Source organism: Podarcis tiliguerta (assembly GCF_965153285.1).
Source record: "Podarcis tiliguerta genome assembly, chromosome: 2".
NCBI lineage: Eukaryota > Metazoa > Chordata > Lepidosauria > Squamata > Lacertidae > Podarcis > Podarcis tiliguerta.
This window is the reverse complement of record NC_139535.1, coordinates 19,967,644-19,986,722: the sequence shown is the minus strand read 5'-3', so window position 1 is coordinate 19,986,722 and position 19,079 is coordinate 19,967,644. Positions and strand designations below refer to the sequence as shown.

General features: G+C 45.6%; 1 protein-coding gene across 17 annotated transcripts in view; it reads left to right on the top strand.

The window, feature by feature from the left end:
• IHO1 (interactor of HORMAD1 1) overlaps positions 1-18,355 on the top strand; it is a 65,817-nt gene extending 47,462 nt beyond the window's left edge. For all 17 annotated transcript variants that reach the window (XM_083425691.1, XM_083425688.1, XM_083425683.1 and 14 more), the window contains 4 exons: positions 1,792-1,840; positions 2,070-2,145; positions 13,611-13,717; positions 16,601-18,355. In XM_083425691.1, the coding sequence (XP_083281817.1) occupies positions 1,792-1,840; positions 2,070-2,145; positions 13,611-13,717; positions 16,601-17,602 (1,234 nt within the window). In that variant the 3' untranslated portion in view covers positions 17,603-18,355. The remainder of the gene's footprint in view (positions 1-1,791; positions 1,841-2,069; positions 2,146-13,610; positions 13,718-16,600) is intronic.
• Positions 18,356-19,079: the final 724 nt, after the last annotated feature.

The window sequence follows — 19,079 nt, the reverse complement described above, 5'->3', positions numbered from 1 at the left end:
GCAATACCAATAATGAGAGAGCAGTGGTTTCTTATCTGGCCGTCCAGCAGGCCTTCTAAAATAAAAATCATTTGGTGGAAAGAATCTTGCCATTTTAGCTTTGTTCCCTTGTTGAGCTGTGCAGGAATCTTTGTTCCTCACTGGATTCTCTGTGGAGCGTTCCTGATTCCTCACATGTTTAGTGAATGTAGCAGCTCCCCACACTTCTCCCTCAGCCTTCCTACCATAGCCTGGCATTTTGCGCCTCCTATGCTAGCCGGCTGCCCTGAGGTTAAGTGGAGGATGTTGTCTTATTGCCAAAGCTGAAGTAAGGGTCACCTGTCAGATGGTCAGATTCTGTATGTGGAAAATTTAGGAGGCACCACCTTGTCCTTTGGCTCCTGCAGCAAAATGATCTAGGATGGCCCCAAGTCTCCACAAATTCTGAATGTGTGTGACCTGTGCTACAGGAACTGCAACTGGTACTTTGTGGCTTTTTATTAGCCAGTGCACACAGATGTAAAATGGTACACACAACAATACTTTACATTGTCAAGATGGTACAACCTTTCTTAGAAATATTTCTCTCCCCCCCCCCCCGCCCCGGTTTTTTATTTGTAACTATCTCTGCCACAGTTTCACCAAATACAGTGGTACCCCGGGTTACATACGCTTCAGGTTACATACGTTTCAGGTTCCGCTAACCCAGAAATACTACCTGGGGTTAAGAACTTTGCTTCAGGATGAGAACAGAAATTGTGCTCCGGCGGCGCAGCAGCAGCGGGAGGCCCCATTAGCTAAAGTGGTGCTTCAGGTTAAGAACAGTTTCAGGTTAAGAATGGACCTCCGGAACGAATTAAGTACATAACCACAGGTACCACTGTATGAGTGTCCTTCATTCACCCAGGTAAGGGCTCCCAAGCCACAATCTCAATCTTTTCCTCTGCATTTGTCACCTACCTAGAAGGAATACCTCCCAGACACATGTTAGGATATTTCCGTTCCAGCTTAAAAGGGAGCAGGATGTTTGTGTCACAGCCTGCGTATTTCCTGTTTCACAGGATGTTTCTGTTGTGTCTTTGCTTTCGTCTCTCTCTCTGTGCCGGAGACACTGAAGCAGGCAGTCATGTTTTCTCTTTGTTCTGACCAACGCTGAATAAAGTTGTAAATATGCTCTCCTGAGTGCATCTTTCGCTGTGTGCATTATCTGCTGATAGAGCATGCATCGGCTCTGGAATGTGGCAAGCTATTTCTGGAGCTCGTGTCACTAATTGCTGATACTGCGTGTCTACAGGAGATTGAGGGATGTCCGGAGACGACGTGGAGTCATGATGGACTTTGTCTCCCTGGCAGTATCCCAACAACACATTCTCCAGTTCACTTTTCATTTGTTATTCCTTCACTTCCTCGGGTTGCTGGCACCGTTTTCAAATGTTTCCTCTTCCACAAACCTACCATGTCCTCTCCCCCCCCCCCTTTTCTTTTTTCCCATCATCAGATCTTACCAGGTAAAACTGACTTGTTGAAACAAGCTCTCCTACAATTACTAGAACCCCTGATTTAGCACTTGCCATCTGTCAGCATTTCAGAAAAACAAGTTCACTGGGGATTCTTGCTAATGGAATTTACTTGACTATAGAGGTGAAAGTTCCACGGAGATAAATACTTAAATGAGGAATTAAAATGTGTTAAATCTACATTTTGCTGTGTGGTGCATGCTGTCTCGTGAGATTATCTTGGCTTTTCCCTGTATTTGCATTTGACTAATTTGCATACAAATTCTGTGTTTTTTTGTGTGTATCTCCCATTCAGCGAGCTTTTAAACACCTTTATTTTGAACACTAAAGAGAGTCTTCAAAGGGTAAGTGAATCCAAATTATAAGCTGGAAGCAGGGGTGGGAAATGTTTCATGCATTTCTCCTATTTTCTAATTAATAGAGCATTTGCCTTTTGTCATGCCCTATGATAAAATATAATTGAACCTTTGGTTTGAATGCTTGTCGATTCAGCTGGAAACACTGACTATACTGAAAACACCATAAGGGAAATGAATAAATATTAAGTCTTTCACAAAACTATTTATTTTGCAGCTGCACTTTTCCTTAGATAAGTTTGAAGAAACTCTGAAATCTATTTTGGATGGCTTCGGAAGCTTTTCTAAGTCGAGTAAGTACTTGGACTATTTCTATTCCCATCAGAGTGTGGGGGTCAGACTGATCATTGCATCTGTTCATAGCTATGGGGGACCTTTCCAGGTGTTATGGTTTTACCTGGGTGATCATGAAGCAGCCACTATCACCATAGGAAATGCAGTGATTTACTGTATTAATTTCATCTTTATCCTATCCTTCCTCCAAGGAACACATTTTTATCCTCAAAAGAACCGTATCAGATAGCGACTTGGCAAAAGGTCACCCAGTAAGCCTCAAGGCTGAGCAGGAATTTGAACACAGGCTCTCCTGTGGCGCTCTAACCACGGTGTGATCCTGGCTCTCCACTTGTTGTGAATGACACACTAGTTATCCACGTCTCTAGTAAATGACTTTTGCCCCATGAAAGCATGACTGTTTGGGGGTCACTTATTGTGGGAATAGTTTTACAGTGGTATCTCGGGTCACAGACACTTCAGGTTACAAACGCTTCAGGTCACAGACTCCGCTAACCCAGAAATAGTACCTCGGGTTAAGAACTTTGCTTCAGGATGAGAACAGAAATCGTGCGGTGGCAGCAGCAGGAGGTTCCATTAGTTAAAGTGGTACCTCAGGTTAAGAACAGTTTCAGGTTAAGGATAGACCTCCAGAATGAATTACCGTATTTTTCGCACCATAGGGCGCACCGGACCATAGGGCGCACCCAGTTTTTAGGGGGGGAAATCAAGAAAAAAAATATTTCCCCCCCCCCCCAGCACCAAAGAGCAGCGTACAGGCTACGCACAACCTCTCCCTGCCGGAGGGGTTGTGCGCGGCTATGGAGGAAGCCAAGGCAGAGAGCAGGATGGATCCCGCTCAGTGTTTTGGCTTCCTCTTTAGCCCAGCGCAACCTCTCCTTGCCAGGAGACGCTGCGCAGGGCTAAAGAATCCACAGCCCCGTGCAGCCTCTCCTTGCCGGAGGGGTTGTGCGCGGCTATGGAGGAAGCCAAGGCAGAGAGCAGGATGGATCCCGCTCGGTGTTTTGGCTTCCTCTTTAGCCCAGCGCAACCTCTCCTTGCCAGGAGATGCTGCGCAGGGCTAAAGAATCCACAGCCCCGTGCAGCCTCTCCTTGCCGGAGGGGTTGTGCGCGGCTATGGAGGAAGCCAAGGCAGAGAGCAGGATGGATCCCGCTCGGTGTTTTGGCTTCCTCTTTAGCCCAGCGCAACCTCTCCTTGCCAGGAGATGCTGCGCAGGGCTAAAGAATCCACAGCCCCGTGCAGCCTCTCCTTGCCGGAGGGGTTGTGCGCGGCTATGGAGGAAGCCAAGGCAGAGAGCAGGATGGATCCCGCTCGGTGTTTTGGCTTCCTCTTTAGCCCAGCGCAACCTCTCCTTGCCAGGAGACGCTGCGCAGGGCTAAAGAATCCATAGCCCCGTGCAGCCTCTCCTTGCCAGAGGGGTTGCGCGCAGCTATGGAGGAAGCCAAGGCTGTTTTGGCTTCCCATTTAGCCCCGTGCAGCTTCTCCCTCCCGGGAGAGGCTGCGTGGGGCTAAAGAATCCATAGCCCCGTGCAGCCTCTCCTTGCCGGAGGGGTTGCGCGCAGCTATGGAGGAAGCCAAGGCAGAGAGCGGGATGGCTTCCCCTTTAGCCCCGTGCAGCCTCTCCTTGCCGGGAGACGCTGCGCAGGGCTTTCCTGGCTTTACTGGGAGGTGGGGGGATTCCCTCACCTCTCCCAAAAGCCCGCAGAAGCCACGCAACCCCTATAAAGAGATCGTGGCTTCTCCTGGCTTTCCTGGGAAGTGGGGGAATTCCCCCACCTCCCGCAAAACCGGCAGAAGCCGTGAGCACTTTAAAAGGGCTGCACGGCTTCTCTTGGCTTTCCTGGGAGGTGGGAGAATTCCCACACCTCCCGCAAAAGCCCGCTTTAGCCCCCGCGCGCTCTCCCGGCTGGAGAGGTGACGCGCGCCTATAGAGGCCCATGCTATAGGCGCGCGTCACCTCTCTAGCCAGGAGAGGGTCGCGGGGGGCTGCTTTAGCCCCGCGCGCGCTCTCCCTGCTGGAGAGGTGACCCGCGCCTATAGAGGCTCATGCTATAGGCACGCGTCACCTCTCCAGCCAGGAGAGGGTCGCGGGGGGCTGCTTTAGCCCCGCGCACGCTCTCCCTGCTGGAGAGGTGACGCGCGCCTATAGAGGCTCATGCTATAGGCACGCGTCACCTCTCCAGCCAGGAGAGGGTCGCGGGGGGCTGCTTTAGCCCCACGCGCGCTCTCCCTGCTGGAGAGGTGACGCGCGCCTATAGAGGCCCATGCTATAGGCGCGCGTCACCTCTCCAGCCAGGAGAGGGTCGCGGGGGGCTGCTTTAGCCCCGCGCGCGCTCTCCCTGCTGGAGAGGTGACGCGCGCCTATAGAGGCCCATGCTATAGGCGCGCGTCACCTCTCCAGCCAGGAGAGGGTCGCGGGGGGCTACTTTAGCCCCGCGCGCGCTCTCCCTGCTGGAGAGGTGACGCGCGCCTATAGAGGCCCATGCTATAGGCGCGCGTCACCTCTCCAGCCAGGAGAGGGTCGCGGGGGGCTGCTTTAGCCCCGCGCACGCTCTCCCTGCTGGAGAGGTGACGCGCGCCTATAGAGGCTCATGCTATAGGCACGCGTCACCTCTCCAGCCAGGAGAGGGTCGCGGGGGGCTGCTTTAGCCCCGCGCGCGCTCTCCCTGCTGGAGAGGTGACGCGCGCCTATAGAGGCTCATGCTATAGGCACGCGTCACCTCTCCAGCCAGGAGAGGGTCGCGGGGGGGCTGCTTTAGCCCCGCGCGCGCTCTCCCGGCTGGAGAGGTGGCACGCGGCTATAGAGGCTCCTGCCATAGCCGTGCGTCACCTTTCCAGCCGGGAGAGGGTCGCGGGACTATAGCGTCTTCGCTCCATAGGACGCACACACATTTCTCCTTCATTTTTGAAGGGGAAAAAGTGCGTCCTATAGAGCGAAAAATACGGTAAATTCTTAATCCGAGGTACCACTGTATTAGTGCCTTGGAAGGGAGGGGTGGGGCATTGTTTGGTGCACTTGAGGCATGTTGGCAAATCTACCCCTCTGCTTAGCTGTGTTATTTTCACTCAGCTTACTTTCCCTCCATCTGTCTCCCCTGTGAACCCCAGAAATTGTGCACCTATCCTTTCCATGGTTAGAGCACTCACTTCTGAAAATGAAGGCTCTTTCCCTATGGTGCAGGCTCATTTTCCCACACTAAAGGTAAAGGTACCCCTGCCTGTACGGGCCAGTCTTGACAGACTCTAGGGTTGTGTGCCCATCTCACTCAAAAAGGCCAAGGGCCAGCGCTGTCCTAAGACACTTCCAGGTCACGTGGCCAGCGTGACATCGCTGCTCTGGCGAGCCAGAGCCGCACACGGAAACGCCGTTTACCTTCCCGCTAGTAAGCGGTCCCTATTTATCTACTTTCACCCAGGGGTGCTTTCGAACTGCTAGGTTGGCAGGCGCTGGGACCGAACAGCGGGAGCGCACCCCGCCGCGGGGATTCGAACCGCTGACCTTTTGATCGGCAAGCCCTAGGCACTGAGGCTTTAGCCCACAGCACCACCCACGTTTCCCACACTAATGCTACCCCAAATCCCTTTTCACTTAGGTGACTATGGAAGTGGCGCCTGAGGTGGCTAATACTATTATTAGTCCACTTTAATTGCCCAAACCTAAATATATGGTATGCTCTTGAATCCCTCCTGCAAAATAGTGACAGCCTAGAGGCACTTTAGATGCACCAACAGTGGCAAATTCAGACACGGAATAGGAGTATGAATTCTAGTATGGCATGACTAGAAAATTTGGTTTGAATAACATGGAACTAATTTCCTTTTTTACTGAAGGAGAAAGCGCAGCCATGAGCTAAGGATTTACATAAGGTAGTCCAGGAAGTCTATCGGCAGGCTGGGATTTAAATATTAAACTCATATTGAAGTATAATTGAAACACTGGCTACTATATTGGAAAAATTGCTTTGGACAGGTGTGTGTGTGTGTGTGTGTGTGTAGAAAACTGCCTGCCAATCATTTAAAAGCAAAATATGTTAGTATTGCTTAAAAACTTAGCTATGTTCCTATAAGGCATTGTGAAATGTAAGTTTTCATATACCAGAACACTTGGCATCTGCCGTATTAACAAGCCATATTTCGGCAGAATGTTGCATCAGCCATGTTCAGCATATTGCTTCTTCCATCTACATATCTGGTTGCCAATAAACACTGCTGCTCGATTGGGATCACAGTGATGGTTAATTATCTTCCTACCATTAAGTAACTGCAGTGGAGTCTTGGAAGGATATCAGTTAAATGTGTTCCCTTTGAAATCCAAGTCTCTCACCTCCTGCATCTGGTGCAAAAAGATGAGAAAGTTTTCCTCCAAGTGACAGGCATTTTGCAGACTGCAGCTGTCAGCGTGTGCCTCTGGGAGAATATTGTATATATTATATGTTATTGGTAGATAGGGAAAGCAGCAGGAATTGGGTCGATGTATTAGACTTCCCAGTGTATCAAATGGGCAATGCCCTAGTCTCTAGCTGCTGTGAATATAGGGAGTTTGTTTTGAGAATGTGGCCTCATGTGAAGAAGGCAATGGCTTAGCTCATTTTAAGCTCATTATTTAGAGTTGTGCTGCTCATAACTAAGCTGTTACTCCTTTTCCTTTTTTGCCTCTGTGCCTGGCTGTGCAGTTCGTCCGCTGGGGAGGGCGGGGAATTTTCATAGACATATATGCCATTGATTTAGCACAGTGGGATCCAAAAACGTTTATTGTAATAATGACTTCAGGAGAAATCTCAGCTTTCCTGCTGCTTGGCAGTTTTTTCACTGGCAGATGTTAGAACGAAACATTCCTCATGGGCAGTTTATTCCATCACCACCGATTGTCTTGCCATGTGGCTCCTCCTGGCCATAGCCCCAGACAGCTTTAGGTGTTCTAGTTGAGGCATTAAAACTGCACACAAACTCAGCTAAGGGAATGTCACCTAAACTCAACTTTGGGAACTTCACAGCTAAGTGGCTCATCCCAATGGGAACTTGCATAGCGAGGCCCTGGGCCCCGCAGTTCCCTTAGCTAACAAACACACAGACACGAATGTTTAGGTTAATGGGATAAAATAGGCCACAGCTTTATTGGTTACAGATGTGAGTGGTTTGGCTTAGGCATTGGGTGAAACCAGACTATATCCCGACTCCTGCCCATCTGCAGGGAGTCTCAAAAGGGTAAACCACCAGTAGGGGGAGCCCTATTATATATGTCAAATTGGAGCACCCCCAGGGTCCCACTGGGGTCGTGCCATGGCCCTAGCACACAGCCAGGCTTTGGACAGGAACCACACACCCCAGATCCCTTTAATGGGGTACCCTTAATGTGAAGGGGCAGGTGGAGGCCACCACCTCCCCTCCCATAAACAAGGCTTACCCAATGCCTAACCTTACAAAGTTGTGACAGTTGCTACAAGGTAAGCAAAAACCAATTTGCTGGTGCCAATTTGCCAAGCTGAAAAAATTCCTACCTGGCCCCAACAATATGGCAGCCGACCTTAGTCCATAGCAAGGCCGCTGTCAAGCAACACATAAACGCAAGGAGGCAAAAGGAGACCATGCTGCTATTTAAACTGCTAGTGGCCATGCTCCCCGGCTATCCTGATTGGTCAGCTGGGGGGGGGGGCGTCACGCGGCCAGGAGTCCCTATGATGTGGGCAGCATCCCTCCCACAGCCAGGTCACTGGGGGGTCCCAGCTGCCCTCCTGCAATACTGCCCCAGGGAAGCGGGGCAGACTTAATATCACCTTCTATTTCCATAGCTTGTTGGTGTCCTCATACTCAGCTGCACAGCAGCACCCTCCCCACCATTGCATCTTTCTTTAAGAATTCATGTGCTGCCCTTCAGCAGGGAAAAAAACCACATATTTTCAGGGCAACTTACAAATAAAACAATGAGCTGCTAAGTAAAATACATTGTGAAACAACAATATTATTTTTAAAACAGCAGATAAACGTAGCATAATGTACCAGAGATAAAACTAAGATTAAAAGACCTAGGAGCTAGATTAAAAGACCTATACACACACACACACACATATTCATATTCACCTTTTCTTCCAAATATCCCCTAGCAGTGAGCAATTCAAGCATATATGCTGAAATTCTGCTATGAAAGGAAACCATCTCCCATCTGCTGCTTCACAGAAGTTCTGACCTAAAGGTCAGGTGTACCTTTCAAAAAGGACTCAGCAGAGCAAGTCCAGATTCTCCTTTGTGTAATGCTTTTGACTTGACATACATAACAGCAAAATGAAGCACTGACCAAGCTGTCGGTTTTACATTTCCTTGCAGGCTTCAGGTCAGCTGTTCACTTAAAGACAGACTACTAGCAAATTTATTTTATTGAGCTAATGTTTGTTTGGTGCACCCTATTTTCCCTTAAACCCCTTGCCCACTCAGTTTCAAAAGAGTTGGAAAAATTGCTCCCATGAAGAGTAGGGGGTGTTGCTGTCTGAAACCCCTAGGCAAGTGAGCACAGTTAAAACATCTATATCTCATCTGTCCAAACTCAAGGCAACTTTTCGCATTTGTATTATGAACACATTGTGCAAATTATTCTAACCAGTAAAACAAACAAAACATTAAAACCGTTAATGTTAGCATTCTAAACATTTGTTTTGCATAACAGAGTCTGCCTTCCCTTTTAGTTTTATACAGTATAACATAAATGCAAAAGCTACCAGAGCCTTTCAGGCTCTTTCTGCCTCCACTGTTTGGAGGCAGTATGCATCTGAATGCCAGTTGCTCAAAAGTGGGGAGGGGGTTGTTGCCTTCAGGTTGTGCTTGCAGGCTTCTCATAGGCATCTGTTTGGCTGCTGTGAGAACAGAATGCTGCCTAAAGGGGGGCCCTTGGCCAGATATAGGACAGCTAAACTGGTGTCATGGTGCCAAAGGACCATATTTCTGATGGTTGGAATTTCCACTCACTATTACTGAATGGGCTCTGCATTGGTACCATCTTTAACATCAGATTGCTGGGTTTACCACCAAATAATTTATTCTCTGAAGATTTTGAGTTATACTGATTTGTTTCGAGTGTGCAGTTTCTAAATATATGGTAAGCTAACACAATGTGGAGAACGTCTGACATGCAATTTAGAACCGGCTTGTTATTTACTAGCTTTCTTAGCGAGCAATTAGATAGAAACTCGCATGTTCCCCCAATTGTTTTCTCCCAGCTTGTAACACTGGCATGTGTGCATTGATAGTGCCAAAGTGCACATGCACCCTAGAGAATTGTGCCCCAACCATACCATAGAGCAGCTTGGAAATCTATCTGCTTCCTCCCTTCTGCCAATACGGATACTGAGAACAAGTGGAGATGGGGGAATGGCTAACCTACAACATGTCTGCAAGAAACAATCAAGAGAATTAAGCCAAATCTAGAGCATATATTTACCAAACAAAAAGTAGTACGGTTGTGCGGTGATCTTTGAGAGTCTGATTGAAAGTAAGAGGCCAACAGTTAAGAACATCTGTGCATGCACTTACAAAGTAGTCAGCTTTGCAGTTAACACAGCGTAACAGCAATCAATGAGAGCTTCCTTGAGAGTAAAGGGCTTCCTTCAAGAACTTTTGCATATATATGTACAAAGCAGCCAGGTCAGCTTGACTGCTAATTCTACATTTCTCATATTTGCATTTCAAGAAAAAGAAATTATTTTGGGGGGTAAACAGCGCACCTGAACATTACAAACTAGACAAATTCAAATCCATGCCTGAAATTACAGGCTTCAGCAACATATCTGAATAATGTAGTATCTGAATGAGCACAAAGCAAAATAATTGTCACTGAAATGATTGTGTATGAATGGAGTCAGAGATTGGACATTATTTGACTCTCGATTATCTACCCATCACAGTAATGGGGTGCTGTGGCAAACAACAACGATACGATCGAAGGTGTCATTATCCTTGCTAATGTAGCATGTCTGAAAAATTGTTGTATGTACATTAGCAATAAATGCTTCCCCCTTGATTGTGACTACCGCAGCTGATGTGAGGACTCAGAGTAACCCATTAAAATATTTAGAATTAACTAATGCAACATCTACATAATTGCAATGGGTAACAGGTCTGCAGACAGGAGCACTTGGAGGTATTCCTTGGTGTAATTCATAAAATTCATAAACATAGGAAACCTTTCTAATAAGTAACCAAAGGTCGATTCAACAAGCCTGAATGCTGCCTGCTGCTGGGCTATGGTGACTGGCAGTAGTTCTCCAGGCTTTCAGACAAGAGTTCCTTTCTTAGTCCTACATGCAGATGCCAGAGATTGAGCCTTCCACATGCAAAACATGGGCTCCACCACTGAGCTGTAGCCATTTCTTAAAGAGAAACACCAGCTTTGATATCTATATACTGGTGTCATGTTGCCAAAGAACCGTATTTCTGAATATAGGCACTTGTTGGTCCTAAACTGGATGAACATCCCTTGCTGAATCAAACAGGATTATAATTTCTTAGGTGCTGCACTGTGTTCACAGATTTTTAAAAGGGAACCCTTATACTGCTGGTGTCCGACTTCATAAAGAAGAAACAGCAGGTGGCTGGATGGGTTGCTGTCCATCAGTGAAACACCTGTGTGGAGATTTGATTAAACAGCTCTCCCGAACTATACAGTTCTAAAGATGACTTCCAGACTGCTGTGCCTTTTCTCAAGTCACCTGAAAGGACCCTTTGAGAAACTGACACTGTCTCCACTGGATGGTGTCACCAGGAGAATTGCTGAGAATTACTGTAAAAGTTCAAGATTCCCATTAGGACTCTAACCCAAATAATACATGAGGCTCGGCATTCAAATCCAGTAAATTACGGAAATGGATGGGTTTTTGAGCAAATAAATTTAGAAGCCATGCCCAGGGCACCAAGACTTCACAGGGCTGCTTAAAACTAATAAGCCCAAAAGCGATTGTGTTGGCTATTAGTGGAGAAACTGTCACTTAGCAGTATTATTTTTTCTTTGAAAAGGAAGAGAAAGATAACCCATCATCTGCATTCTGCTTTCAGTCTATAGCCTTGTGCGGTAATGTATTAGCCATTAATAAGGATAACCGCCATAGAGCGAAAGAGCCTTTTTTATTTCAGGAAACTTGTCTTAGATGTAGCAGCCAGACTTTTAATGAGGCTTTTGCTTTTTGTCTAGCTTTTGAGCAAGGTTGACTGGGGTCAAGTAATATGCTTGGCTGCGACTGTGGCATCAGTGATGGATCTAAATGTGCTTCTGCCATGAAAACAGCTATGGAACATTTATGAAAAATAATAATAATGAGAAATGATGGCACTGTAATAACACAAAAGGAGTTTCTTATTTAATCATATGTGTTGATACTGTACAAGAGTGATGACCTTTTTGAAAACGGTGGTAAATTCGATTCAGTTGAGGAAATGATGAATTGTAAAATACCCTGAGATCCACTAGTTTGCCAGATGGATTATATGAAAGAAGCAGTGTGTAAACAGGAGATAATCTTGACTTTGATAAACTGCAAGATTGACTTTACTGACTTCAGTGAAATATTGAAAAGCATCAACTTTCCTGACAAAATGTGAATGCTTAGGAAAAGTGTGGAATATATTAAAAATGTAAAATGGGTATCATATATGAAAACAAAGGTCAGAATAGATGTACCGCTTCCTGTCTCATTGGCATTGGTTATTAGCTATACACATCAGGAGGAATTCAATGTTCTACTAAGGCAATCATTCTCTTAGAATCCCTTCTCCCCTTCTGAAGCCCATTTTGATGAGTCCCCCTCTCCAGTGTTAACCAGGGTGGCCAAAGCCACCCCTATCCCCAAATTAGGTCTGAAACCACAACAAAAGTGGTCTACATAATGTTTCATCATAGAACAAAAACAAGCACAGCAACACAAAATTCCAATAGTTGGCACAATCTTTTGTTTCCCATGCTAAGTGTGTGTGTGTGTGTGTGTGACTGAAATAAATTGATAAATTGATTTCCTCATTTACTATACCACCTCTTCCTCTGTTGTCTGTCCTGTGTTGACTATCCTGTGTAGCCTTTTAGATTGTAGGCTTCTCTGGCAGGGAGTGTGGTGTAGTGGTTAAGAGCAGTGGACTCGTAATCTGGTGAACCAGGTTCGCCTCCCCGCTCCTCCACATGCAGCTGCTGGGTGACCTTGGGCCAGTCACACTTCTCTGAAGTCTCTCAGCCCAACTCACCTCACAGAGTGTTTGTTGTGGGGGAGGAAGGGAAAGGAGATTGTTAGCCACTTTGAGACTCCTTAGGGTAGTGATAAAGTGGGATATCAAATCCAAACTCTTCTTCCTCTTCTTGCTATACGTACATAGCACTATATAATTAGTCAATACTAAAAATTCTCAGGAAATGAACTACTGTACAAAGTTCTGCACTTTTTTGGCACTTTTTCCATGCCTGAGTAAAAACGCAGAATACACAGAACCCAAAATATGTATACTGAGGCCTGTTAACTACGATCGAAATTATTGCAAATAGCAGTAGCCAATTTGAAGTTCTTGGCAGAGGCTCTTCATGGGCTTTCAGTGATAGCTAGACCTTGCATTGGCTGATGCATGCTCTATGTGTTATGTACCAAAAATCAAGCAAATAATAACCTTGATGATGTTGTTGATGATGATGATATTTGTATACCGCCCTTCATCTGTGGATCTCAGGGCGGTTCGCAGCATAAAAATACAAGATAAAAACACAAAATACGTAATAAAAACAAAACAACCCATAACCCCACCTCCCCCTTCTCTGACTTCTCTTGTAGCTAATTCCTTTGTGGAGATATCATTGGCACTGTACACTTACTTACTTCCTGCTTGCAGCAAATGGGGCTCTGGGATTTGTGGGAGGGGTGGAATGTGGTATGTGGTGGACCAGATGGGCCTCAAAAGTTCTTTCCAGCTCTGTTATTCATAGTGCGGGGTTGTTGTTTTGATTAACAAGCATGTGCTATACAAACTGTACAAAAGTTTTGCCTTTTGAGTGCCACTTTTTTTAAAAAAGCAAGTGGCATTTCCAAGAACCTTCCACACATGTCTCATCTTAGTCATTGGTAGAACTGTGGCATGATGACGTGTACGGGGTTGGGATGTGCTGTGAAAATACCTTGAATTACTTGGAATTATATGGAAGAGATTGGGCTAGGGATCTGTATGTATAAAAGAAGAAGCAAGTGGGCTTTATAACATTTATAACATTTGTAAAATGAATCTTCCTTCATTGCACATGCCCACTTGGAAGCACCATTGTGTCAGTTTTAAATAACACTGTGGTGGTGGGGACATTTTCTAGTTCTCTTTGTGAAATGTTGCGCCCACTTCATAACCCACAGTATACAATTTCATTCCAACCTCGCTGAGAAACACTGAGTGGCATTTTATCTTTGACAGAGTAAATGTGACAGGATAAATGTGGTTTGTATTGATTTCTGTGTCTAGTGCAAGAAACGTCTCAATCCTATTATGAATTGGTGCTGAATGCTCTGAGAGACAAAAATGAAATGGAACAAGCATTACTAGGAGTGGAGAAGAAAAGGCTGGAAAACGTAAGTGTGGAGATTGTTCTACTTTATTTAGCTGAACTCTGCCCCTACTTCTTCTTTTCTCTCTTCAGAAAATGCAGACTAATTATCGGATGGTGCCTTCAGAGACACATCTGTACATTTCCTGTAACGAAATAATAACCAGCTTTTTAGCTGTAGTGCATTGTTGTCAGGGACTGTAGTTTGCCGCAAACAAGACTCCCAAATGCCAAAAAAACCCCCAACACTCAGGTTCACAACCAGCAGAATAAATTGGTCCCTTCACAATTATTATATTTTTCAAAGTATCACTCGCCGTATTTTTCGCTCTATAAGACGCACCAGACCATAAAATGCACCTAGTTTGGGGGGGAGGAAACAAGAAAAAAAAAATTCTGAACCCCAGAAGCCAGAACAGCAAGAGGAATCTGGCTTCTGGGATAGCCTCTTGCTGTTTTGGCTTCTGGGATAGCCGTACGAAGCCTATCCTGGGTAGGGGGATGAAGGCTCCCCCAAGAGCGTGCGGAGCGTGTGTGCGGCTCTTGGGGGCTGTTCCCTGAGGAGGGAGGAGGGCAGCCCTTCTCCCTCCTTGGGGAAAAGCCCCCAAGAACCGCACACACACTCCACGGGCTCTTTAAAGGGAGCGCTGAGGAGAGTCTCCCGCCTCCATTCGCTCCATAAGACACACACACACATTTCCCCTTACTTTTTTGGAGGGGGAAAGTGCATCTTATAGAGCAAAAAATACGGTATGTGTAGTCTCTTCTTTCAGGCAGTGGGGACTTTTCACAGGGGGACTGCATATCCTTGCAACATGTTTTTCTGGTGAAAATAGGGATGTCCTGTTTTGTACCCTCCAACATTTATCCTATGAAATCAGGGGAAAACGGGACATTGTGGGATCAAATCAGAAACTGGGACAGCTTCTGAAAATCCGGGACTGTCCCTGGAAAACAGGGAGGGTCTGGAACTGACATATTTTTCTTGCCATGGAGTGGATTTAACAAAAACAATGATATTCAGTTTTATTAAGAAACTAGAAATTCATCACCTTCATTATCGTTTCCCCCTTAATAATAAAGATGCAAGTTCCTTCTAAGCACATGTTTGCTGAGAAAACATAAGCTACCAGAGCAGTCCACTCACATCTATGTTAGGGCTCCTCAAGATGACCTATTTATTAAGTATTCATCCTGATTTGCTTGCACAAAGCTTACATGGAAGTTAGATTAAATTGGGTCTTTATTGCACATTTGTTCTGATTTGTTTGCGAGGAGGCTATATGACAATAGGCGTGTGTCCTGATTTGCTTGTGGAGTGGAACATCCCATGCATTTTCCCATACTTTACAATGCTTTTCCCCGTCACTTTCCCAACTGCTAAAATCTTTTAAAAAGTGGATTTGTTGCACTAATGTGACAGGGTGCTTTAATCTACTTTACTTGTGCAAATACTGAAACCCTGGAGGTACCTTTAGTTGTTTGTAGTGTAAAGGTAAAGGGACCCCTGACCATTAGGTCCAATCGTGACCGACTCTGGGGTTGCGGCGCTCATCTCGCTTTATTGGCCGAGGGAGCCAGCGTACAGCTTCCAGGTCATGTGGCCAGCATGACTAAGCCACTTCTGGCGAACCAGAGCAGTGCACGGAAACGCCATTTACCTTCCCGCCGGAGCGATACCTATTTATCTACTTGCACTTTGATGTGCTTTTGAACTGCTAGGTTGGCAGGAGCAGGGACAGAGCAACAGGAGCTCACCCTGTCGTGGGGATTTGAACCGCCGACCTTCTGATCGGCAAGTCCTAGGCTCTGTGGTTTAACCCATAGCGCCACTCGCATCCCTCCCACAGCGCCACCCGCATGGCCAAAAATAATTAGCTGCATTTGGTTAGATTGCTCCCATGTAATTCTTAACTGTTGCAGGTGAGTGGGTGCTTTCAAGCCTATGAGGGGAGTTGCTCTGTATGAAAAAGAGGCATCAGGCACATTCAGAGCAGTGCTGCTATACTCTTGCGATCACCCTCTTGCCTTTGATTTGCAGAATAAATTATCTTGCCCTGGAATGCCAATGCAACACCTCTGAAGTCAGCCTAACAAGGGACCCGGGTTAATAAGGGTCTCAAGGATGGAATTAATCAACCAGGGTCACAAAGAGCTGTCTCTGTTTAAGATGTCAGCTTTCAAAACTGTACTATGCAGGAATCAAATATATTAAAAATGTAGCTTTCAGAACCTGGAACTCCTACGAAAATAAGGGAACTTCTTCGGTCAAAAAAGAGAAGTTAGGAATGTCGTAAAATTAATAAAATTAGGTGAATAATTTGGGAACACTGTTTCATGAATGATCAGAGAAAAAGCCATGACAGGAATAGAATGAATCTAAAAGAAACCAACGAAGAATAGGGATGCTGCAAAAAAAAAAAAAAAGGGGGGGGGGAGAGAATGATTTTGACTAATATCTACTTCCTTCTAATAACTGAAATTTCTACCCCAATTTCTACTCCAATAGGTAAAATATGCATGTGAAATGTCATTCAGGTCAATAAATTATTGGCTGAGTAAATTATCAGCACTCGTCCACATTCATCAAAGTGAGAGGTATCATGATGGCTATGTTCTGCCTCCATACTTAGAAGTAATAATGCTTCTGAAAAGCTGTTGCTGGGAACCACAGGAGAGGAAGGTTTTCTTGTTCCTGGGCCCTGCTTGTGGGCTTTCCACAGGGATCTGGTTGGCCACTGTGAGAACAGGATGCTGGGCTAATTAGAACATTGGTTGATCCATGCTCACTTCACTATTTCTTCGTTTTGTTTTGGTTTGGGTTTTTTTTTAGAATTGAAAGCATTTCTGTTCTAGATAGTGAATTCATACCCTCTAATGATTCTACTCCCCTCATCACTTTCCACAGAAAGATACAGAGATCTCCGATCTGAAATCCAGCCTGCAGTCGCTGACGGAGAGTTTGGAGCAACTCACAGCTCAGCAGAAAGAGCAACACTTGAAGCTCTGTGAGCGGTTGGAACACCTGCAGCTCCCTAGCCTTCTGGCTGATTTGCAAACATTCATTTCTGCACCCAGAGTACCAATTCATATAAAGGACAGTGTTTCCCAGACTTCCCCAGACATGATGTCCAGACAGGTACCTAACAATTCCCACTCAAGTGATGGTCCTCCAGGCAGCCGGGTCATTTCTACTGCCACAGCCTCACAGGGCAAAGAAAATGCTGACATTCAGCAGAGCAGCCATTCTGGGGCTGGGAGCTGTGATGCTGACCGTCCTCATTGCAGCTGCCGCTCCATTGCAGACGCTGCTACAGGCAGCCACGAGGAATGCTTGCTATATACTCAAGGACCAAGTCTATCCACACCACTAAGGAAAGTGATCAAGAAAGGCAGTCGGGCAAAGGGACTTAACACTCCAAAACAGCCACAGCTGAACTGGACTCACATCGACAGTGCGGACAGCCACAAAAATGAGAAGCTGGCCAAAGAGAGCATGATACAAATTAAAGGTGGAGGAAGCAGGATGAAAAGAGAACCCCCAAAATATAGCGAGAGGAAAATAGTTTATTCCTCCAGGAAAGGAGGAAATCGTTCAAAGGTTGCTACTAATGCCAGACAAGGGTTTTCTAAGTCCATCAAGTCTCCACACCTTCTGCTCCAATTCCATGAAAATTCACAGAATATACCAAATATGCCAGTAATGTCTGGAGTTAAAAAGAAAGTGGATCTTTCTTGTTCAAAAAACAATAGTTTCTGGGCAGGCTCCTCTCCAGAAAGCTCTTTTTCCGAAAACCAAGTGAGATGGCTCAATCTCTCTGATGATTACTCATCTGCTTGTGGTAAACCAGCCCAGCAGAAGACTAGAACATATTGTCCGTTATTTTTTGACAGTGATTTTTCTGATTAAGAGTGTTCTCTCTAAAAGATGCTTCTTGTATGTAATCATCTTAGTAATAGATTGTTATGAAAAACTTTTGTGCATCTCAAGCAGTAATATGCTCCTTTCTGCAAAACTCCCCAAATGCATCACTATAACCTTGAGAAAAATTATCTATACCTGGCTTCCTTTAAAAAAAAAAAAATGTATTGGGCCTATTAAGAAGTTCCTTAACCAGATAGAAAACCTGGGGTAAGTCTCAGACTTCCTCATCCATTACAATCTGATCTTAGGCTGTACCATAGTCTAATAAAAGCAGGAACTCTGTTGAACCTGCCTCCCCCCCGCAGAATCTATCCCCAGAAAGAATAACTGATCTCTGCGGCGGCATTTGGGAGATACACTATGTTCAAACAAAATACAGCATAGATCTGCCTTCATTTTCTTCCCATGTCAAGGAGATGGGGGGAGATTGTACATGTGCCTGAGACACTTAAAGGGCTGAGACATCTCGACAGACCATTTGATAACCTTCTTTTCCCCCAAAAGTGTGTCATCTAAAAACAGCAAAAACCTGTTATGTGTGTTGTACCCAATAAAGCAGTTACTGTTTACTTCGGGCAGTGCTGGTACAGTAGGTTTGGGCAGGGGAACAGAGTAAAAGATGTAATTGCTTTTATTTCTGATGTGACCGTTTGAAAGGTGTTAGTTAAGTGTGCATAATAAAAGTCCAGTAGATCCGTTACCGGTGTTGTGCCAATAAAGTTGGAAACATTCATGTAATTGGCCCTGCGGCCATAACACACATCCCACAGACGTGTGGGAAAGCAGCACCATGTGGTTTGTTGTTGTATGTGTGATAAAGAGGCCTTTGTGGAGTGGTATTTGCTGGAGAAAGCATGCATGAGTGTGTTGAGATGGAGAAGACTTTCTTTTCCATATTGCTTTCCCCCTCCTGGTATGATTCCAGCAGCTTCTCGCTCCCTGCAAATTGAGGCACGTTTTGAACTTAGGTATTACACCAGTCTAGCGCTCTTCAGTGGGGAAAAGCATCTTTCTTGATGGAACCCAGAAGGAGGAAAGACCGAACAAGCAGGCAATTTCAAAAAGGGAAATACTGTACCATGTATTAAAAAAAATGTTCCCCAAAACATTTGCCTTACTTTGCAGGGTTGCTAGTTGCAAGCCAATCCTGCACAGAAACTTTTACTTAGATCAGAGGCAAAAGCATTTCGTGGTCACCTAGATGAGACAGATCCGCCCCTCTCCACAGGGGCAAAAGCCTTTTTTTCAAAGCAGATGCTAAAAGAGAAGTTTGGGCTTGAAGCACTTGCTCGATTTTGGGCTCGGTGTTGTATGCTAATTTAGGATCAGCCAATTCTAACAAACCCCCCCTCGCCAGCTGTGCAGAAGTAATTTCCATTGAAGCTAAAATCAATTAATATGCAGATAGTGAAGAAACAGACCCCCCCCCCCAATTAATCTATACAAGAATAAATACTTCAAA